Source organism: Argopecten irradians, unplaced genomic scaffold (assembly GCF_041381155.1).
Source record: "Argopecten irradians isolate NY unplaced genomic scaffold, Ai_NY scaffold_0668, whole genome shotgun sequence".
NCBI lineage: Eukaryota > Metazoa > Mollusca > Bivalvia > Pectinida > Pectinidae > Argopecten > Argopecten irradians.
Window position 1 is genome coordinate 2,403 of NW_027188135.1, and position 22,394 is coordinate 24,796.

The 22,394-nt window shown below is 43.1% G+C and overlaps 1 protein-coding gene across 1 annotated transcript; it reads left to right on the top strand.

Moving 5' to 3' along the window:
- The first annotated feature begins 12,048 nt into the window (after window positions 1-12,048).
- Window positions 12,049-22,113, top strand: LOC138313387 (uncharacterized). The gene is made up of 2 exons (XM_069253858.1): window positions 12,049-12,252; window positions 19,401-22,113. The coding sequence occupies exon 2, from the start codon at window positions 19,537-19,539 to the stop codon at window positions 21,613-21,615; it is 2,079 nt and encodes a 692-aa protein (XP_069109959.1). The 5' UTR covers window positions 12,049-12,252; window positions 19,401-19,536; the 3' UTR covers window positions 21,616-22,113.
- Window positions 22,114-22,394: the final 281 nt, after the last annotated feature.

Sequence of the window (22,394 nt, forward strand, 5' to 3'; positions counted from 1 at the left end):
TCCAGGAAGGAGGTGTTCCTAGAGTAACTTTCCATTCTTGGTGATGAGACTTTCACATGTCTCTCTTCAATACCCAGCTGGTTTTGTTTTCAGGCATTTACTACTAGGATGTATCCTGTGATCAAATGTTATAGTTGACAATTCAATCCTTGAATCACATTTATTCTGTCAGAGCTACTCTCATGCAGCTCATGTGAGGAATATCAGAAGATTTCCCATTAAACATAATAAAGGCATTTAGTTATAATTTTTCATGATATCATGCAAATCTATTTCAAAAGAAGTTTATTTATTAATAACTTAAACTTATCCAACTTCATGTTCATATGTATGTAAATGTTGCCTGCTACTTGAATAGCTCGAGTTAATTGGCAAAAACAAAGTTGTAATTGGTCTTTATGTTAAAGCTTTATCTTTATTAAGCATATTTTAATAAGGATATTTATCCTATTTTATATTTCTAGTAATGTAATGCATTTTGAAAATGCATATTAGCAGAGCTAATAAATATTAATCATTTCTAAAATGTTAACGTAGTTTGTTGATTTTTTTATTTATTGACGGTGAAAACAACAATTGCATTGAAGTGTAAAATACCAGTATGCAAGTGCTGTTAAAAATCTTAAAATAGTGAAAATGGTGTATCAAAACCCCAACGGAGATATTTCCATGAAACTCCATAGGCACATTAGTCTTATGGTCTAGTAGTGCCTTTTGCTATTTAAAGTTTTTTTTTTTTACTTTTTGTACTTTTTTCTGTCACCATGGAAACATTGCTGAAAATGGCAGATTTTTGTGTAAGAATAGTTTCCGGAGCACAACTCTAAAACCAGCAGAGATTCCATGAAACTTCATAGACACATTGTTCTTATGGTCTAGTAGTGCCTTTTGCTATTTTTAGGTTTTCACTTTTTGTGCTTTTTTCTGTAACCATAGAAACATTGCTGAAAATATCATATTCTTGTAGCAGGTTCATTTCCGGAGCATAACTCTAAAACCAGCAGAGATACTTCCACGAAACTTCATAGACACATTCTTTTTATGGTCTAATAGTACCTTTTGCTATTTTTAGGTTTTCATTTTTTGCACTTTTTCCGTTACCGCTCTACTTGAATTATACTCCATCCTTCTTTAGCTCAACTTCCTTTTTCCTGTTTTTTTTTCATACACATAAGTCTCCACAATCAAACTTACTTCAGCTTTGATATCTCCATTGGCGGGGGATCTGAATGACTATGTCCTTGTTATTTAGTAATTTTATACCAATCTGTTTAAAAATACAGATCCTTATTATCACTATGCTTGATAAGAGGATCTGACCACATCCCATTAGGGGTCACGTTCTGGTGACCTTTGGAAATGGCAAATCAAATTGGTGCTGCCAGAATCTTGTCTTGGGATGGAACAATTTCAAAAAGCTATTAGAATAAAAAAAATCTAATTATTTTCGATTGATGTACATGTAGCAAGGTGAAGAAAATGCATTTGATCTGATGTAAAAGTGGTATAAAGGATCCTCCGAATATTGACCCTTTTTACTGTGCACACACTGGTGACCGTAATATATATTATGGTCATCAAAGATGGATGACAGCGTAATCGCTAAGTTTTGATTTTTTGATGATTTTGATAGTTTAAGGTGACGTTGAAAGTTTTCTATTGCTCTGCGAAGGATGTGTTTGACCTGCTGTATCAGAAAATCATATTGGTTTACACTGACTTATGCTATGTTGTCAGATCCTCTTTTAAATGATCAGATTGGTTCTATACACAATGATGAGCGATGCACACAATGCTATACAGAGGAAACGTTACAATGTCTAGTAAGTGAGATAGACTTTCAACATATTATCTTCTTCAACACATTAATCACAGTGTAGCGACAATTTTCAGATCAAGAGAAGATAATTTGTGGTAGACGTCTAATACGAATTTCACAAAATTTTATAAAATATAAAAAAAACTCTATTCTTTACTTACTTACTGATTTTATGAGCGAAGATATAATCATAAATTTTGCTGCAAATGAGAAATGAAAATTTATCCCATGTGATCAAGCTAGTTTTCCGTTGACCAGGTCTAGTAATTTTCTGCATCAATTATTCTGTATTTGCATATTACTAGAGTTATCTGTCCTTTCGGGTGGGAATTGATTTTGACGTCATGTATTTTCGAGTCTAAGAAAACAACGGATAAAAAAAATGTGAATTGCACCCAGAAAATAATGACGCCACAATGAATACATACCCGCAAGGGAGCTAACAGTTCTTGCAATAATGATAATACTGGGTTATTTCTTGTCATGAAATCAAAGTCTTCCATTATACAGCGTCTTTCCAAATTATTCTGTCAACCAATTTATTTTTGCTGCCATTAAATTTGTGGCAATTTGCTGGCGAATGAAATATGCTCAATAATTCGCTGAAAAAATATTTCAAATTATGGTGAAGTAGAACCTAAGAAGTCTCAATCGAGAATTTAAGCTGATTTACAGTAGTAAAATTTTAATGGTTTAATAACTGGGCTCGGAGCTCTTACATGATTAAACAAGAGGCCCAAGAGTCCTTAGCGGTCACCTGCTGCTACAGAAAAAGCATTGCAAAGTTGGTTCAAATCTGTAAAAAGTATTCATGAATCAGAATTAACTTTAAAGTTGAACCTTCGTATTAGAATTTTTATTTTTTGTTTTTCATTTTGATAGTTAAGTGTTACCAAACCTTATGCTTAAAATTCCAATTTGCTTTGCCAACATTAAACAACAAAACCAAACTAGAAGTCAGTCAGTGTCAGTGATTTTATAAATTTCATTTTTTAATCTATGAAGAGTATTTGGTTCCATCAAATCTGTGGATTCAGAAGCAGATTTTTGAAATTTAAGCCATTTTGACCCATTTTGGCCCCGCCTCTCTGGTGTTAAAATGCTATTTCAGGCTAGTAATTCTAACCCAGTTTGACTCATTTCCTATTAAAACTAAGCAAATATTGTCCATAAATGTGTTTTTTCCTATATAAACTATAGTAAATTTGACCCCCTCTCCAGGGGAAAGTCTGATATCCATGGCCATGAAATTCACAATTTTTGTAAAGGGCCCTATGACCTTCCAATCTATGAAGAGTATCTGGTTCCATCAAATCGGTGAATTCAAAAGAAGATTTTTGAAGTTTTAGCCTATTTGACCCCTTTTGGCCCCACCCCTAAGGCCCCTGGGGGTCGGCCAGGACCGATATGGATATGATGATAAAATGATGTCTCAGGCTAAAAATTCTAACCCAGTTTGACTAATTTCCTATGAAAAATAAGCAAATAACAGTCATAAATGTGTTTTTCCTGTATAAACTATAGTAAACTTGACCCCCTCCCCAGGGGGAAACATGAAACCCTAGGGTCATATTTCACAATTTTTGTAAAGGACCTTAAGACCTCTCCATCTATGAAGAGTATTTGATTCTACCAGTTCCAGAATTTCAGAAGAAGATTTTTGAAGTTTTAGTCTATTTGACCCCTTTTGGCCCCGCCCCTAAGGCCCCTTTGAGTCAGTCATGGAAAATTTGTTAATAGGATTCAATGGCCATTTCATAGGGATAATTCTGATAATATTTAACTAATTTTCTATTATAAATTACCAAATAATGCTCCAAAATGGGTTTTCACTATATTAACTATAGTAAACTTAACCCCCTCCCCAAGGGGAAACCCGAGACCCCAGGGTCATATTATTCATAATTTTTGTAAAGGACCTTTAGACCTTTCTATCTGTGAAGAGTATTTAATTCCATCACATCTGTGAGTGGAGAAGAAGATTTTTGAAATTATAGTCAATTTTACCCCTTTTGGCCCCTCCCACAGCCCCCACACAAAATTCAAAATTTTGATTGGCCTTATGCCTTAGAAGGTTTGTGCAAAATTTCATTGAATTTGGTTCAGCGATGTTTGAGAAGAAGTCGAAAATGTAAATTGTTTACGGACATACGACGGACGACAACGGACAAAAGGCGAATAGAATAGGTCACTTGAGGCTTCGTCTCTCAAGTGACGTAAAAAACAACTGAGCGAAGTGCTTAATAGACCAAAATCTGAACAACGCTTTCTCAAAATTAATGTACAGAATCAGTCATAGCTTGATTTGTAAAATGAATATAATAAAGAAACCAATATCGGGTTTCATATTTTAAATCTGCAATTAATTCGGAGTAAAAGAAATTGAGACTTTAAAACGTTGGTTGGGGTGCTGCACTAAAGTGCTTAATACAGTATTCACGATCAATGTCTTTTATTCAAATTTTTCTTCTACGTTTTGTAATACTTAGTTTATGTTTTGTATTTTACCGGATGATCGTCTATCTACTAAAATTATGCTTTATTAATTCACAACCATCTTCATAGTTGTCCTTCATTAACGATGTGTGCACTATACCTTATATAATTTTGTATCTGTGATGCCAATATATATACATATTCCAATTGAAGACGGATGTTAATTATACTTTTTTGTATTTACACATTGGTATTGATTGGTCACATGGAAACCTGAAGGATAGGACCAAAATGATTTTTTATAATTATTCCTGTTTCACAACCGTTTCGAAGGACCGTTTGAATTATGAAATCTTGTTAAAATGAATAATAATTGTTCAATGACTAATACATTAATGTGATATTTGCCTGTCAGAACTCGCTGATTTTATGTACAGCGATATTGATTATTAAGGTGAAATTGTTATTAAAAAATATGAAGTATAATTAAATAAAGAAAATTTTGAATGGTATATTTCGTCGGTTTTTTCCATTTTCAATTAAATCGCTGTACAATTGATTAGTTAAATTTTCATTTCTCATTTGTTGTAAAACCTGTGATGATATCTTCAGATGTAGAGTTCTTAAAGTCTTCAAAAATAAAGATGGTATTGCAAGAAATTATTTTACTTTATTTGAAAAATTATCATTATACTGGAATTAGACTCTTTGATTTGAAAATAATAATTGAAATGGGCCCATGATTTCAGGAATCGGGATGGTGTGACAAAAGAGTGGTCTCCGCTGTTAACTTAGGGCGTACAACAGCCGGAGAAGAGAGCTAAGATCGATTTTGTTTGTTTGATTAAATTAACGTCCATTTAACAGCCAGGATCATGCAAGAACGGCCTCCTGTGCATGCGGCGTGTCGCTTGTGAGAATGGAGTAGTGCGCACTTTGTGTAGTATAATAGAGGAGTTGTTTTCAAGGTTTTATACCCGATATATTAATTATATATAAGTATTTGTTCGATTAATTAACGTCCTATGAACAACCAGGGTCATGTATGTGGATATGTTCTCATTATGGTACAAAGTTGTGTTTGTACGAGACCTGGTTTAGCAAGAGACGTAATGTACTTTCAATGGAGACTACAAAATTAAATACGAGGTGATGATCTTTCTTTTGATATTGGTATTGAGTTGTGAGTTTGTCCTGAAGCGAAGGCAGTCTGGAACCTGACCAATACATTCTTTGTCAAAGTTGGAATAAAAAAGAGTAACGTTTTGACAGTTAACTATTCAGGATGGTATCGTGTCAAAAATGTGGCTGGCACTTTGTCCCAAACCATCCGATGTTTTTCAGTAAGGAAACATTGGATATCTTTCCAGTATGTTTTATAGTACCAAACATTGTACCACAAAATGTTGGTACGACAGGATCTTTTTCCAGCGTCCTACAATACTTTTGTTTGATTAATTTATGACCTATTAACAGCCAGGGTCATGTAAGGACGGCATCCCATGTTTGCAATTTGTAGCGTGTATGAAGTGTGTGGTGCGTGTTTTGAGAGACTGCGGTAGGTTCGTCTGGTGTCTTCATGTATATTGGAGCCCTTGATCTTGTTATAGTGCTTTATAACTGAGGCATGCATTCGAAGCCTAAAATGCTCTCACTGCCCTACATTTTTTTCGGAACAGAATACAAGTCTATTTTTCCTACAAAGGAAAATGACCAAATCCTCATTTAAACCGTTGCGAAATTATGAACGTCTCAAGAAGTTAAGAGAAACCAAAAAGGTCACGTCTGTTTTACCATTTACTGATATTGATAATAACAAACACTTCACTACAGCAATATTACCTAAATACAGCTGTGATGGTATGCTGCAAAACCGCCGATGTCCTCAGCTAAGGCCATCCCTCATTGCGTGTTTTGACCCCTTACTCTGTACACTCTCACGATGTGGGGGGGGGGGGGGGGGGGTCCACAGTGATGATCATCAGTCACTGCCCGTTACTAGTATCCTTCATCCATACCCAGCATAAAGATCGTTCTGCTGCCTTAGCCATCCTCTGCACTGCTGTCCTCCTGGTCCTTCCCAACAACCCTAATGCAGATAGCACACCCCACACAGACTGTGCGGGGAAGCCTCTGCATCCAACCTCAACAGGATAGTTCCATGTATGCCAGCCCTGCTCCCTGCATTCCGTCAGCAGTGCCTCGTACTCTGCCCTCTTCCTTTCATGTGCTTCACTGCACCTTTCCTCCCATAGGATTGTTAGTTCGATAATGATGACTTTCTTTGTTCCTGGTGATCATAGGACCATGTCCGGTCTGAGGTTGGTGGGAACAATATCCGGAAAAAGTTAATCTCTGTTTGAGATCTACCTCCAGCCTCCTGCCTGGCCGATAATTCCGGTTGACTTCTCAGATCTGGATATGCTTGTTTCACCTTCCCTCACAAACCTAATCTGCGTATGCTTGGACCTTGGTTGACTGGACCTGACGTTCTTCTGTTCTTTCTCTAAAACATCAGCCAGCTCCCTAAGGACTTGGTTGTGTTATATCTCCCCTGTGATAAGGCTACGTAACAGGAGGTGAGTATGTGTTGGAAGTTCCTCTCTGTCCACACAGAAGGCAGTCTGGTGTTTCCACAAGGTCCCATCTATGGAGATTTGCTGGTGTTGGTAGCACATCATACACAGATCGGAGGAGAAAATGCAGTTGGAATTATGGGTACTTCCAGATTTCTGTCCAGGATAGAACACATGGTTCTGTGTCCCACCTTGTCCAGGCCCCCTGAACACTTAGTTCCACTGCTTTGGTCTGTCTTCATTCTTCTTCCATATTTCTTATCTCCTTCTGTACCAATGATCACCTCTCTGTGACATCAGCTTTCTTCCCGGAGTGTGTTATGATGTCCCTAGGCCCTGCCTTCCTACTGTGGTTGTTCCCACAATATCTTTGTGTCGCAACCAGCTCTCCGCTTCATCGACTGCCTTGGATGCTAACCATTTTCTGTCAGTGCGTACTTCTACACCTGTTAGCCGCACCTTGTCATCCTTTGACTCTTTTCAGGTCATGATGAGTCTTGCCTTGCCTGTCTTGAATTCTTCAACTAATGAAGAGAGAGGAAGTTGGAGTTTTGCCTTTCTGCTGTATAAGCCTACTGCAGTAAAGCTTGAAGGGACTCCCAACCTTTGGTGCCGATTGATGATTCGCTCTATCCTCTCCACCGTTGAAGTTGATATCTCATATAGCATCAGGGGCCAGGCTAGGCGTGGCAAGAGACCGTGCTGGTACATCTAGGCTTTGAACTTCCTGTTTTGTCTATACGTCTCATCCCTTCTTGGACCTGTTCTATTCTCCTGATGTTGCCTTTGTCCCCTAGTGATTCATCAAACCATTTTCCCAGACATTCGATGGGGTTTCCGATTATTGTTGGTAGTTCCTCCCCTTGGATCTTTAGTTGGAATTGCCTGGTTACTCTTCCCTTTTTTATTATCTTTACTTCTTGGCTTGAAGGTCATTCTTGCCCAAGTTGCTGTTTCCTCTAATGCTGTCAGTATCCATCTTGCCTGAAAATGGGTGTCTGTAGTGATGGTTAGATAATCCATAAAGCCTCTGTTCGACGGCTGCCTGATGTTACTGGATGTCTTTGGGCCTCTTGTCTCCCTTTCCCCTGCTCGGGTGATCATGTTCATACCCATTACAAAGAGGATAACTGAGATGGTACACCCTGTTACGATGCCCTTCTACAGTTCCTGCCAAGATGTTGTAAATGTCTTGGTTGTAACGCGCAGATGTATTCCGTTGAAGTAGCTTTTAATCAGTCTTCTGAAGTGCTCTGGGATATGGTAATGTTCAAAGGCCTTCTATATTAGCATATGTGGAATGGTTTCATATGCGTTTGCTAGATCCAACCATATCACAGTGAGGTCTTTCTTGTTGACCTTGACTTCCCGTATCAGTTGCGTTATGATGCTGGTATGTTTTACGCACCCTGAGAATCCAGAAATTCCTCCCTTCTGTACCGATGCATCAATATACTGGTTCTCTGTCATGTATGTTGTCAGCCTCCTTGCAAGAACCAAGAAGAATATCTTCCCTTCTACATTCAGTAATGAGATGGTACGGAACTGATTGATGCCCTCTGAGTTGTCTTCCTTTGGTACAAGCAGCCCTCAGCCTTTTGCCAGCTTTTGCTGATCCAGATCTGGCTTTCTTGACAATTTCTTGGACCTCCTTCCATGATGGTTCCTTGCCGTCCAATGGTATCCCTGGTTCTGGCACTGCCTCTATCCTTTTACATGGGCCTAGTGGTCTCCCCTGCTGTTCATCTCCATGTGTTTCTGATAGATGTCTCTCTACCTCCTCTCTAGAACTCTTCAGCAACCCTGACTTAGACCCTTCCAGTGTTGATTCGGTTAGTCTGTACGGGTTTGCTATGAACTTAGCCCTCTTTTTCCCCCCTCTCCTTCCTGGCTTTCCGTATTATCTCCGCTCTTTGGAGGTTGTTTCTCTTGTCTCTCAGAATAACTCTTAACTCACTCATACCAATCTTCTCCTCCTCGTTTTATGTCTTAAATTGTTTGATGATAGTCCTGATTTCCGTACGAAGGCTGAGTATCTCCTTTTGGCGCCTGTTGGGTATTACATGTTCATCCTTCCTGCTACCACCTTGCTTTGTTTCAAAGCGCTCTAGTCCCACTGCGTACACTAATGTTGACAGTGATGTTATCTTCCTGTGTACGTCGCCTACCAATGTCCTCTGTAAGATCTTATCAAAGTCATTATCAAATGCTTCCCACCATCCTCTGAAGATGGCCACTGTACTGCCTCCTTCCTGATGTTTCCATCTTCCTGGTAAGCATGAATTGGGTTCTCACTTGGTCCTGATCCAATTCAGTGGGTAGAAGGTCCTCAGCACTGTGGTGTTCTTCCTGGCTGAAGCCCTCCTCCGTCTCAGTGTTAACTGTGCGTTCCTCTTTCCGCTTCACAGGTCTACATTTGGTTTTCGCTTGGTAAATCTTTAACCCCTTCAGGTTCTTACACACTTTCCCACAGTGATACTTTGTTTCTGCCGTTGTTCCTGTCTATAATGTTATAATTACTTTTTTGAATTCAAAACTTATATGTGCTAAATCCGAAATAATGACAGTATCAAAACACGGTGGGGGTATTAAAAATTGGAAACAAAAGGCTAGAGGAAATGTGTGCGCGTAAGAACTTAATATCAGCAACTATGCGTCGCAAATAAAGAAACTGGAAAAAATCATTTACCAACAGAAGAAAATAATGAAGAGAAAAGACGAAAACAATCTGTATACTTAAATAATTGCAAAAACAAAATCGTAACCTATTCTATGAGTTAATTGTGCCCTGCTAATTCCCCATCATGACGAACTACAACAACGATTTAAACGTGACCTGCCCAATCCGACCAGGGCACCGGTCACAGTGTGGTGGAGTGTACTGAAATTCTAATGGATGTATAAATATACGAAGTGTTTTCCGAGGATCAAGACTATAATCATCAGTAAAAAGGAAAGTTATGAAGAAACGGCCACCAAGACCCAATAAAACAGAACGATACTAAAGACTTAATCCCTTACTTCCTGGGATAAACAGGAAAGGATTAAGGGGACACAACAGTTTAGTTTAGCTTAGTTAGGAGTATAGTTAGAAGTGAGTTAGCAGACACTAAGTATAGAGTCAAAAACTCTTATATTTGGATTTTACCTTTACTTACGGGATTTTATATGAAGTCCGTTACAGATAGGTAGAATTATTTGACTAACTCATCATGGTGACTTGACTTTCCCCTACGACTTCAACTGTGTATGTATATGTGACTATTCTGTAAAAACTTGAAATACTTATCACCATGTTTAATATTTCCTCTCACTTGCAAAAAACAATCGTAACCTATTTTATGTGTTAATTGTGCCCTGCTAATTCCCGATCATGACAAACTACAACAACGATTCAATCGTGACCTGCCCAATCCGACCAGGGCACCAGTCAGTGTGGTGGAGTAATCCGTGTTTCGGTTACCATGTGATGTATTGAAATTCTAATGGATGTCTAAATATACGAAGTGTTTTCCGAGGATCAAGACTATAATCATCAGTAAAAAGGAAAGTTATGAAGAAACGGCCACCAAGACCCAATAAAACAGAACGATACTAAAGACTTAATCCCTTACTTCCTGGGATAAACAGGAAAGGATTAAGGGGACACAACAGTTTAGTTTAGCTTAGTTAGGAGTATAGTTAGAAGTGAGTTAGCAGACACTAAGTATAGAGTCAAAAACTCTTATACATGTATTTGGATTTTACCTTTACGGGATTTTATATGAAGTTAGTTACAGATAGGTAGAATTATTTGACTAACTCATCATGGTGACTTGACTTTCCCCTACGACTTCAACTGTGTATGTATATGTGACTATTCTGTAAAAACTTGAAATACTTATCACCATGTTTAATATTTCCTCTCACTTGCAAAAAACAATCGTAACCTATTTTATGTGTTAATTGTGCCCTGCTAATTCCCGATCATGACAAACTACAACAACGATTCAATCGTGACCTGCCCAATCCGACCAGGGCACCAGTCAGTGTGGTGGAGTAATCCGTGTTTCGGTTACCATGTGATGTATTGAAATTCTAATGGATGTCTAAATATACGAAGTGTTTTCCGAGGATCAAGACTATAATCATCAGTAAAAAGGAAAGTTATGAAGAAACGAACACCAGGACCCAATAAAACAGAACGAAACTTCCACATACTGCATATTGGGCGAGTACAGCCACTTTATATCACATGTGACACATAATTTTTCATTTTCATCGAATTAATGTGAAATATTACTTTTATTCACAAATATAAAAAAAAATGGCTTAACCCGAGTTTTACCATCATGATTAAAATCTTTGAATCATACATTTAAAGTGAACAGTCGGGCAAGGATGGCTGAAGTCGGTGCACATGGTGTGAATGTATCCAGTATAATTTCTTATGAAATGGAAAAATAAAATCTCTCGTCAAAATCTGTCTGCGTACGAAGAAATTAATTTAAAGTATGGAAATTCTAAAACGTCCTCCCGGCTCACTATGTCCGTGGTTACATTTCCACGCAGCCTCGCTTTCAATGCTTTCAAATTTTCTTTACTTTAGTGGTCAGAACTGGGAAACTAAGCAGAACTTGACCGTCGTATTAACATGCGAGAACTTTTGAAAGCATTTAGAATGGTTTTCTTTGCCCGACTATTCTCTTTAAACTGCTCTTACCAATAGGATCAAAATCATGGTCAATTTATGCTTTGTTTGTTTGATTAATTAATGTCCTTTTAACAGCTATGGTCATGTAAGGACGGCTTCCCATGTTTGTAGTGTGTGTGAAGTGCAAGGTGCGTGTTTTGGGAGACTGTGGAAATGTTGCCCTTTTTATAGTGCTATATCATTGAAGCATGCCGCCGATGACACCAAGCAACACATCCCACCAGGTCACATTATACTGACAACGGGCGACCAGACGTCCCGCTCCCTGTTTGCTGAGCGCTAAATAGGAGGAGAAACTACCAGTTTTATAGACTTTGGTGTGTCTCGACCAAGGACAGAACACAGAGACTATCTCACAGAGGCGACGACCGACAAAGACTGCTTGACATCGGTAAGGTAATAAAATAATAACACGTAAGAATAAGATAATAAGATGTAAGCTGACAACAATGTTATGGTCCTAGAACACTCATTGTAGTTCATTACTTAACCGATGCCCAGATCCTTACACATACTGTGGTGAAACAGGCTTATGTCGGCCGGGAGCAAGCCTTCGGTACTTTGTACTCGGAACACCTCGGGTGTTACTGCGCTTCCGGTTGGCACACGGCCCGAACGCCAGTCGAGAGAACCACGCCGAACTAAGAAGACCTGTGTTGTGAACTGTTATATATCTGTACTATACATTCTATATATTCTACGTATTCCCGAAGACCTTCACTAACCTGGTGAGTATACTTATTGTTAGCAGTGACCATATTGTTGATACTTATGTAGTGACTCCACACGTGGTTTCACAATATTGGCGTCGTCGGCAAACTTTTCGAACGAAGTACATGTCGAGTTTGAAAAACACGTGCATGGGGTCGCCATTTTGAATTGTTGTGTCGCTGTTGATATTAGTATACTGGTCTTTGGTAAATATTTCGTTGTTTGTCACTGTTATTATATTAATTAACGGTGATATATCTCTCTCGACTCATTTTCGAATAATATTATATTGTTGTTGTTATCTTTATATATTGTTCTGCAGGATTTATTCTGCATGACGTGATATTTTCATTTCGTGAGGAGCGAGCAATTTGTTTTCGTCGACTTGGGTTGTCTATTTCAGATAATTCACGAGTTGTCGTTCTGATATTGTTGTCTACTTCCTCAGGATATTGTGTTAATATTTGACATTTGTAATTACACAGATAATTATTGCTGTTTCATATATTGTTGAACTTAAAATTATTTGGTTCAGAGTTTGTCATTTTTTGACTATTTATAGGTCTGAAACTGTTATTTTTTGTTCTTAAACTGTTGAAACGGTGGTGATTACACAATATAAACTGTTATTATATTATTGATGAGCATTTCGTGTGTCCATTGTATTAGTTTACATAGGGTAACACGATAATAGTACTACTGTTCATTAATATTTTGATTTTATGAGCATTTCGTGTGTCAATTGTATTAGTTTACATAGGGTAACACGATAATAGTACTACTGTTCATTAATATTTTGCTTTTCTGAGCATTTCGTGTGTTCTTGGTTACATTTACGCAAAGAGTAACACGATACCACCTATTTGTTTACGGTACTACAATCATGACTGGAATTACGACGCGAGAGAAGACGTTAGTCCGCATTAATTTTGCTACGTCAAGGGACTTAAGAGCCCTTCCAGGTGTGGGCGAGAAGACGGCTACCCAAATTATTCAGGCTAGATCCCATGGCAATATCACGCCAGAGAGTCTGGGGCATATTAAGTTTGTTCGGGCTGGGGAGATAAGCCATTTGTTTGATTTCGCGCCTAACCCTTTATTCACTTTTAATGAAGGGGATAGTGCCGAAGAAAAGTCCGAACTGAATACGTCCCTGGAATCATTTAAACAAACATTGCCAACTGGACAGGTAAGTCAGGCCGACACTATTGCTGACACTTTAGAAGCTAATGTATCCGAGCTCATCGAGAGACGTCAGCCAGGCCCAGTCAACACTGAGGCAACAGGAGGGGCTATCGCTAAGATACTCTCACCTGGTGTAGCGACATGCAGGGTACAACCGTCCCTAAATTTGCCGCCGCCGTTGCTTACCAGTCCGAGAACTGTAATGTCTACGCCGGTAATTGCGACCGCGAGTAGCCCACTAATGGCTACTGGTCATTCTGCGTCCCCGTCGCCAGTACATCCAGGTTCATTTTCCAGTCAACAGAACCAACCATCCCAAACATGGAGCGTACCCCCTATGTCGAACCCATATACAGGCCCTAGTAACGTGGGTGGTGTTCCTACACTGTCTATGAACGAATCTCAGGCCGGCTACCCTCCCCAAGGTCAGCCAGCTTATCAGGGGTATCAACAGACCCCCTATGGGCCCAATATGAATATGCATGGGGCACACGCAAACCAGTACCAAGGTCAACCACAAGGTTACTCTCAAGGTGGACCACAAGGCTACCCTCAAGGTCAACCCCAGGGCTACCCTCAAGGTCAACCCCAGGGCTACCCTCAAGGTCAACCCCAGGGCTACCCTCAAGGTCAACCCCAAGGCTACCCTCAAGGTCAACCCCAAGGCTACCCTCAAGGTCAACCCCAAGGCTACCCTCAAGGTCAACCCCAAGGCTACCCTCAAGGTCAACCCCAAGGCTACCCTCAAGGTCAACCCTACGGCTACCCTCAAGGTCAACCCCACGGCTACCCTCAAGGTCACCCTCAAGGTTATCCTCAAGGTCAACTACAGGACTATCGGCAAGGGCAACCCCAAGGTCATCCTCAAGGTCAACCCCAGAGGTACCAACCAGGACACCCACACGATTATCCTCAAGGTAACCCCCAGGGATACCAGCAGCCAGATTATTATCAGGGTCCACTTCAAGGGCAAGCACGCCAAGGGGTACAACCCCAAGGTCAACCCAATGGGCATCATCCCCAAGGCCAACCCAGAGGTCAACATCAAGCTGTGCGAGGCCGACAGTACCCTGATAGGCAAACTGTTGCTCTTCCTAAGGGCGTGAAATTCGATGGGAAGGACAGTTGGATGGGTTTCAAACACAAGTTTATCCGTTTCGCTGAAGTTAACAACTGGACATTGAATGAGATGAGGGACAACCTATGTTGGAGTCTGGAAGGAAAGGCTAGCGATTTCTATGCCTCCACCATCCAACGTCATGATGGCATAGGTTTCAACGACCTCTTAGAAAAACTTGAGAAGCGTTTCGGTGGGTTAATAATGCCCGATACGGCTCAAGATCAGTTGTCAACTTCAAGCCAGAAAGTAGGCGAAACCATCGAGGACTGGGCGGACAGGGTGATGCAGTTAGCATTACGCGCGTACCCTGATTTGCCCGAGCATTTCATGCAGCGACAGGCCATGAAACGCATTTGTCACGGATGTTCCGACAAGGACGCGGGACAATATGTCGCGAATTTGAACCTCGAATCGGTGGAGCTGGTGATTGATAAAATTAAAAGTTACAAGTTCAATCACCAGACCATATTCGACAGAGCTTCAAAACGCGATGTACGCGAGATTTTGGCGTCACGTGACGCAGAGTCCGGTAGCGACACCGAGCTGGACACACCGCACGTGCGTCAGAGCCGCAAACAGGCTTCTTCAGGGACCACCGAGGCGAATGTCAACAAGAGGATTGATGGTATTGACGACAAAATCGAACGGATGCAGTCAGACATACAGTCAATACTCCGGACCCTAGAGTCCCTGAAATCCGGGTCCAGGACAAGCTACGACAGGTCAAGGTCACCATCACCAAATAATGGAAGGTGTTTTTCCTGTAACGGTTTTGGACACATGGCTCGCGACTGTCCGAAGAGAAAGGCAGATAATCGTGCTGCAGCTCCCAGTGCTAAGCATGTGTCCTTCTCGGAAGATTTAAACGCGGAGGGATCAGCCTAGAGGGCCAGAGCCTGATCCACGTTGAAGATGGCCTACGTTCAGCTAAGAGACCTTTGGTTATCAGACAGCTCAAGTCTCCATCGATGATCACTGTACCAGTATCAGTCCATGGTAAACGAATCAATGCTATCATTGATACAGCATCTGAAGTGACGCTGATCTCTGACAAGTTATACAACTCGTTTCAGAGTCCACCAAGTGTCCTTGAAGAATTTACTTTGCGAGGTGCTGGTAGAGAGATGGAGATGAAAGGGTATCTAATAGATCTAACATCTATCGATCTTGATGGCTTGAAGTTCAAAGAAAAACTGTATGTCGCGCCCATTGAGGACGAAATGCTCATAGGTTTGGACTTCATGACCACATTTCAAGCTACCGTGGATATGAAGGGTAATACCTTTTGTATTCAGGACAGAAAGATACCTTTCCAGACGATGACTGAGGACTCCAACAGTGCTGTCTCTGCAGTGAGGATCAGAACGGCTCGACGCGTTACTGTGCCGGCGAACTCTGTTCTTCGGTTACAGTGTGTAGCAGAACAACCTCTGGAGGATAAAGCCTACTACATCCAGCCAGATGTGAAGACCATGCTGGCATGTCGTGTCTGTTTCAATGGTACACAGAATCCGACGATGTCGTTTATCAACCTGTCAGACCGGAAAGTAACCCTGTTCCGTAACCAGCGGGTTGGTATGGCACATGAAGTAGACGAAATACTTCCAGAGGATCACAAAGGATTGGATACTGACGCCGATTTCCGTACGTACAATATCTCCAAATCTGAAGCTGCGGAGGTTCCCGATTATCTTAAAGATTTATTTGAGAGATCAACATCAGGACTGGAGGAAAAAAACAACGGTTACAATTGAAGCGCTTGCTTAATGAGTATGCCGACGTGTTTTCCTCATCTGAGTTTGATATTGGGAATTTTCGGGCAATAGAGCACGCTATTGACACGGGCGATGCGCGTCCAATCAAACAGCGGTTCAGAAGAACACCTAGCTGTTTTGTTGGGGAGGAGGAGAAGCACTTGGAGAAGATGTTGAAAGCTGATGTCATTGAACCTTCAATGTCAGAGTGGGCGTCGTCTCCAGTGTTGGTACGGAAACGTGATGGAAGCGTGAGATGGTGCATTGACTACAGGGCTTTAAATAATGTGACGAGGAAGGATGTATTCCCTTTACCGTTGGTGGAAGAATGTATCGACACCTTGTCCGGAAACATGTGGTTTTCAAAACTGGATGCCACATGGGGGCTATTGGCAAATAAAGGTCAAGGACGAGGATAGATGCAAAACAGCGTTCACCACCAAGTACGGCCTATACCACTTCAAACGGATGCCCTTTGGTTTGACCAATGCACCAAGCACGTTTTCAAGAGTCATGAGTTTGGTACTGAGAGGACTACATTGGAACATTGTGTTAGCGTTCCTGGATGATGTTCTCGTACTCGGCGATGATTTTGAGGGCCACCTGGACAACTTAGCCCAGGTGTTCCAGCGATTTCGAGAGTACGGTATCAAGCTCAAGGCAAAGAAATGCGACCTATTCCAGACAGAAGTAGAGTATCTCGGCAGAGTTGTTGGGGCGTAACGGTCTAGAGTTGAGCAAAGGGTCTATCGAGACAATGCGCAATTGGCAGCCCCCTAAATGTACCAAAGATGTAGAACGTTTCTGTGGGTTTGCCAACTACCACAGAAATTTCATCAAGGACTTTGCTGAATTGTCCGTGCCGCTTTACGCTCTGACGGGAAAGAATAAGTTTGACTGGGGACAGGAACAACAGGATGCCTTTGAGAAGCTTAAAACGGCTCTATGTAGCGCTCCTGTTTTGAGTATCCCCACCCCAGAGGGCAAATTTATTCTGGACACCGACGCATCAGACTTCGCGATTGGCGCTGAATTGCTGCAGATACAAGACGGTGAGGAAAGGTGTATTTCTTATTGCAGTTTCTCGCTAACTCCTGAACAACGCAGATATTGCACCACCAGGAAGGAGTTACTAGCGGTGATAAGATTTACGCGCCATTTTCGTCATTATCTTCTGGGCCGGCATTTCAACGTACGAACAGACCATAGCAGTCTCCAATGGCTGATGAATTTTAAGAATCCAAACGGCCAGCTAGCTCGGTGGCTAGAGGAACTCAGCCAGTATTGGATGGAGATTAGTCATCGGCCAGGAGGAAAGCATGTGAACGCCGACGCTCTTTCGCGTCTGTCCCAAGACGAAGATTGTCTGGAATATCGGCACAATGTATTGCCAGAGCAATTGCCGTGTGGTGGCTGTAACTATTGCACCAAGAAACATCAAGAATGGAGTCGTTTCATTGACTCTGTGGACGATGCAGTACCACTAGCACAGCCATCACCAGCGATCAGAACAGTTACCCATGGTGATAACCCATCACCCTGGATTAACGGCTACTCATGGCAGGACATTATCACAGCCCAGAAGGGAGACTCAGAGCTAAACATCTTGTGTGCTTGGCTGAAAACCAGAGAAACTCCAACTGAGGAAGCCCTAATGCTGAGTAGCCAGGAAGTAAAGCATTATTGGATCAAATAAGGAATTATTTACCTTAGATGACGATGGTGTTTTATGGAGACGGGATCCACAACATCTCACTAAGAAAGTGATAGTCGCTCCAACTAGCATGAGACAGGAAATACTGGCCTTGTCTCATGATCTACCTTCAGCGGGCCATCAGGGTCAGGAACGAACTATCGGGAGGTGTAAGGCCCGGTTTTATTGGTACAATATGTCACGTGATATACGTAATTATGTGGCCTCGTGCGCAACTTGTAACAGGAATAAAAAACCTAACCGGCGAGCGCGAGCGAGGTTTACATCATATCATGCTAGCGCGCCCATGGAACGAGTACATCTCGATTTCATGGGGCCGTTCCCAGCCACGATTAATAACAACACGTGTATCCTGATGATCGTCGACCAATTTACCAAGTGGGTAGAGTGTATCCCGCTCCCAAACCAAACAGCTGAAGAAACAGCTCGAGCCGCGGTGAACCAGTTTTTCTCACGGTTTGGAATTCCGTTACAGATCTTTACGGATAGAGGAACTAACTTCGAGAGCAACTTGTTCGCCGAGCTGTGTAAGGCGCTTAAAATACACAAAGCTCGGACCACGCCGTTCAGACCATCCGCCAACGGTCAAGTGGAACGGTTTAACAGGAAAGTTATGGACGCAGTGCGATGCTTTACCAGTCGGTCAGCTAGTAAATGGGATGAGTATCTACCGCTCCTCGCTGGAGCCATTAGGTCGGCTGTAAATCGTAGCACTGGGTTCACACCAAACATGTTAATGTTGGGGAGGGAGGTTAATACCCCTGTCGAGCTCGTGTTCCCAGGTCCTCATCCTGAGGAGTCTGAGGATTACGAACCGTATGTGGCCAGTTTAGTCACGGAAATACAAGCCGCCCATAAGCTTGCTCAGAGCCAGCTGGCTACCAGCCAAGCAAGGAGTAAGCGAGATTATGACCTGAAAACCTTCGTAAGGTCATACTCCGTTGGCGATGCTGTATACGTGTTAGATACAGCCACGGTTAAGGGTGTTTGTAGCAAACTCTCTCCAACCTGGTAGGGACCGGCATTAATCGTGCGGAAACTCACCGATTATGTATACGAGATAATGCTCAGGAAAAAACTCGTGACAATCAATCACGATCGCATCAAGCCTTGCCGAGACAGGGATTTACCAGCTTGGTTACAGAAACAACGCCAGTTACGCAGCCAAAACAACACTAGGGGTCAACCGCTATCAATGACCACGAACGAAAGTTTGTATTGCGTTTGTCGTGGCCCCGATGTCGGCGAGCTCATGATACAATGCGCAGAGTGCAGAGAATGGTATCATGGGTCCTGCGTAAATGTAACCAAGGAACAGGCAAAGCTCATCGATGTGTACCTGTGTCCTGAGTGTTTTTCATAGTAGTAACCGGTTCTACTTTCTACTTGCAGGAAAAATGTCGGACAGCCCAAGCAAGCGTGGTTGGAAGGTTGCCTCCAAGCCGAAGCGCTCAGGCAGGAAGGCAGCTCAGCCCGCTCCAAGAAAAACCATCGCCGCCCTCCGGACCAAGGATGAGACCAGTCTCCAATGCATCCGGAGAGTAAGCCAGGCCGGGACGTTGCTGGGCCAATGGCGTTTTACACTGCCATCTTGACTCTAGCCGTCGATGAGAAAGAGGAAGTTCTGGGACTACAGTCTGCCCTGGCCTATCAACAAAGAGACAAGAGGTGGATCCGTGAGATGAGGTTGAACTGTCGGTGCGATTTTCCCGATCACTGGATCGACCAGCACCTGCCCTCAACAGATGGAAGCCGCTTGTCACGCCCCAAACGCCAGGAGGTAACGTCGACCTGGACCCCGGCAACAGGAATGTGTAAGGACGTCCGTCTCCAAACAGACCCGTCGTTGTCGGTGGTTCGGGCTGACGCCATGGACGGTAGCCAGAAACCAGAAGAGACCGGTAGCGCTGATGACGACCTGGACCTCACAGTAGATGTCCCCGCACATCTAGAGGAGCCCATGGACTTCACGTCGTCAGTGTCGCCCTGTCGTCCGCACCACGAGAGTGGTGTGGCCGTTGCAGAAGTAAAGAAGCGGACTGCATCCAGAGCCCCTGAGGACCAGCCACCTCCAAAGGTACGGAGACCTATTAGCCCAGTCCGGCCGCCAGTAGCAACGTCAGCATCGGACCAGCAGGCCAAGACCGTGCCACCGTACTGTCCCTTGTCCGGATGCCAGTCGCGGGATAGACGGATCAAGCGACATGCAGTCTCCAAGCACCTGCCTGCCGTGTTCGCTGACGTCGGCTCTAACATCCCTGGCCAGATTGAAGCCCTGAGGTGGTTGGTGCGAAGAGTGTACGGAAGAAAGACAACCCTGCAGACGGTCGTAGACAAGGTCAACCAGTCTGGCCGGATCCCTGAAGGAAGCTTTTTGGAGCCGTGCCATCAAGACGTTTACGGACAAGCCTGCAGGGTACTGGGACTGAATGCACCGAGGGAGTTTTCACTACATCCTGTCAACTCTCCTGCTGTCCTCTTATTCTGGAGGTGTTTGATGGCCATCCTAGACTCGTGCTCTAGGTCACTGAGGCGTGATTTTTATCACTACAGGGTGGCCAGACCAACAGTGGAATTGCCAGACAAGGACGGTAGGGAGGAGTCACGTGTTGTGGAGGAGTTGCGTGTGGCCGAGGTCACCGCTACGGTGCAGAGACCAGAGCAGTCAGAAGAGATCGAGGAGGAGGAGTTCCCAGGTCTGGAGGAATTCGTCGTGGTGGATGAAGCAAGCTCGGACGACGAAGAGCCACAAAGCCGCGCAGAGCAAGGCAAGCTCGAAGTCTATGACAGCCATTTTCACCTCGACCGGACCAGTCGCCAGATCTGGGGAAAATCTAGCGGTCATACTGTTGAGGAGTTGCTGAACTACAGTTTCTCCAGCAGTGTGATCGAACAGCCTTCGGTACCAGCAGCTCTTGTTGGAGGGGTCATCATCTACAGCGAGCCCAGCAACTATCCACCTGTGGACTTCACGCTGGAGGGCCCATGGAAGGTAGCAGTGGGGGTGCATCCAAAACACTGCGAGACCCTCACTGTGGACCAGAAGCTGCACCTCCAACGACTGTTGCAGCATCCGAAGGTTGTGGCTCTTGGAGAGTTCGGCCTGGACAGAACCATCCCCATTGCCAAGTGGAGGCGCCAGACGGAGGTCTTTGCCAAGCTACTGAAGATGGCAAGACCAACCCAGCCAATCGTGCTCCACTTGAGAGGAGTGAAGGGGGACGTTCACGGGACGGATATCTACAGGGCAGCATTGACCATGGTGGAGGACGTGTGCTCCAAGGAACAGCCCATCCATCTCCACTGCTTCATGGGGGAGGCGGATGTGGTGCGTGCGTGGCTCCGTAGGTTTCCCAACACCTATTTTGGGGTCACTGCCGCTGTTCACAGCTTTGACAGGATGCAGTTGGAGGCCTTGGAAGCGATTCCGCGAGACCGGCTGCTGCTAGAGACAGATTCTCCCTACTTTCCACTGAGGAAAGCCAAGGTGAGCACCCCTGCTTATCTCGGGGACACCGCGTCTTTAGTAGCATCCCAGCTCGACTCACTCACCAAGGACATCGCGGAGCACACCACTCGGAATGCTGTTGCCTTGTATGGGCTGTAGGGACTTTGGTCCCTATAGTTCCTCACTATCCCCTAGCAGAGGGCTACAGGCTGTAGGGAGGACCTCCCTATAGCCTCTAATTGGACTCCCAAGTCTCATGCCGTTATCTTTACGTGCGGAGACTTTATGTAAATACTTGTAAATACGTTGGACTCATCTGGACCATCGTGAGCCAGGAGACCCACCAATCGTCGCACAGCACAGGGAGGACTCTAAAACGGGGAGGAGTGTGGTGAAACAGGCTTATGTCGGCCGGGAGCAAGCCTTCGGTACTTTGTACTCGGAACACCTCGGGTGTTACTGCGCTTCCGGTTGGCACACGGCACCAACGCCAGTCGAGAGAACCACGCCGAACTAAGAAGACCTGTGTTGTGAACTGTTATATATCTGTATTATACATTCTATATATTCTACGTATTCCCGAAGACCTTCACTAACCTGGTGAGTATACTTATTGTTAGCAGTGACCATATTGTTGATACTTATGTAGTGACTCCACACGTGGTTTCACGTGTTCGATTTCAAGAACAATTGATATATTGCCATATTACCAGTGCCTCATCGATGTCTAGAATTTCCAGTAAAATGTCATATTATCAATACCTATTTGACGTCCAAAACTACCAACTTCTCATTGCCATTCAGAACCATCAAAGCGAAATGAACATTGCGTCCTTAATAAACGGAACAATCCTTTCCAAATGAACAATGCAACATCATCATATTTCAAATATCTTTTTCAATGTCATCGTGCAAATGCAAGAGCCAATAGTGAATTT

Coding starts and splice junctions, on each gene's coding strand:
- LOC138313387 (XM_069253858.1), top strand. CDS start 19,537: ATGCATCCGGAGAGTAAGCCAGGCCGGGACGTTGCTGGGCCAATGGCG.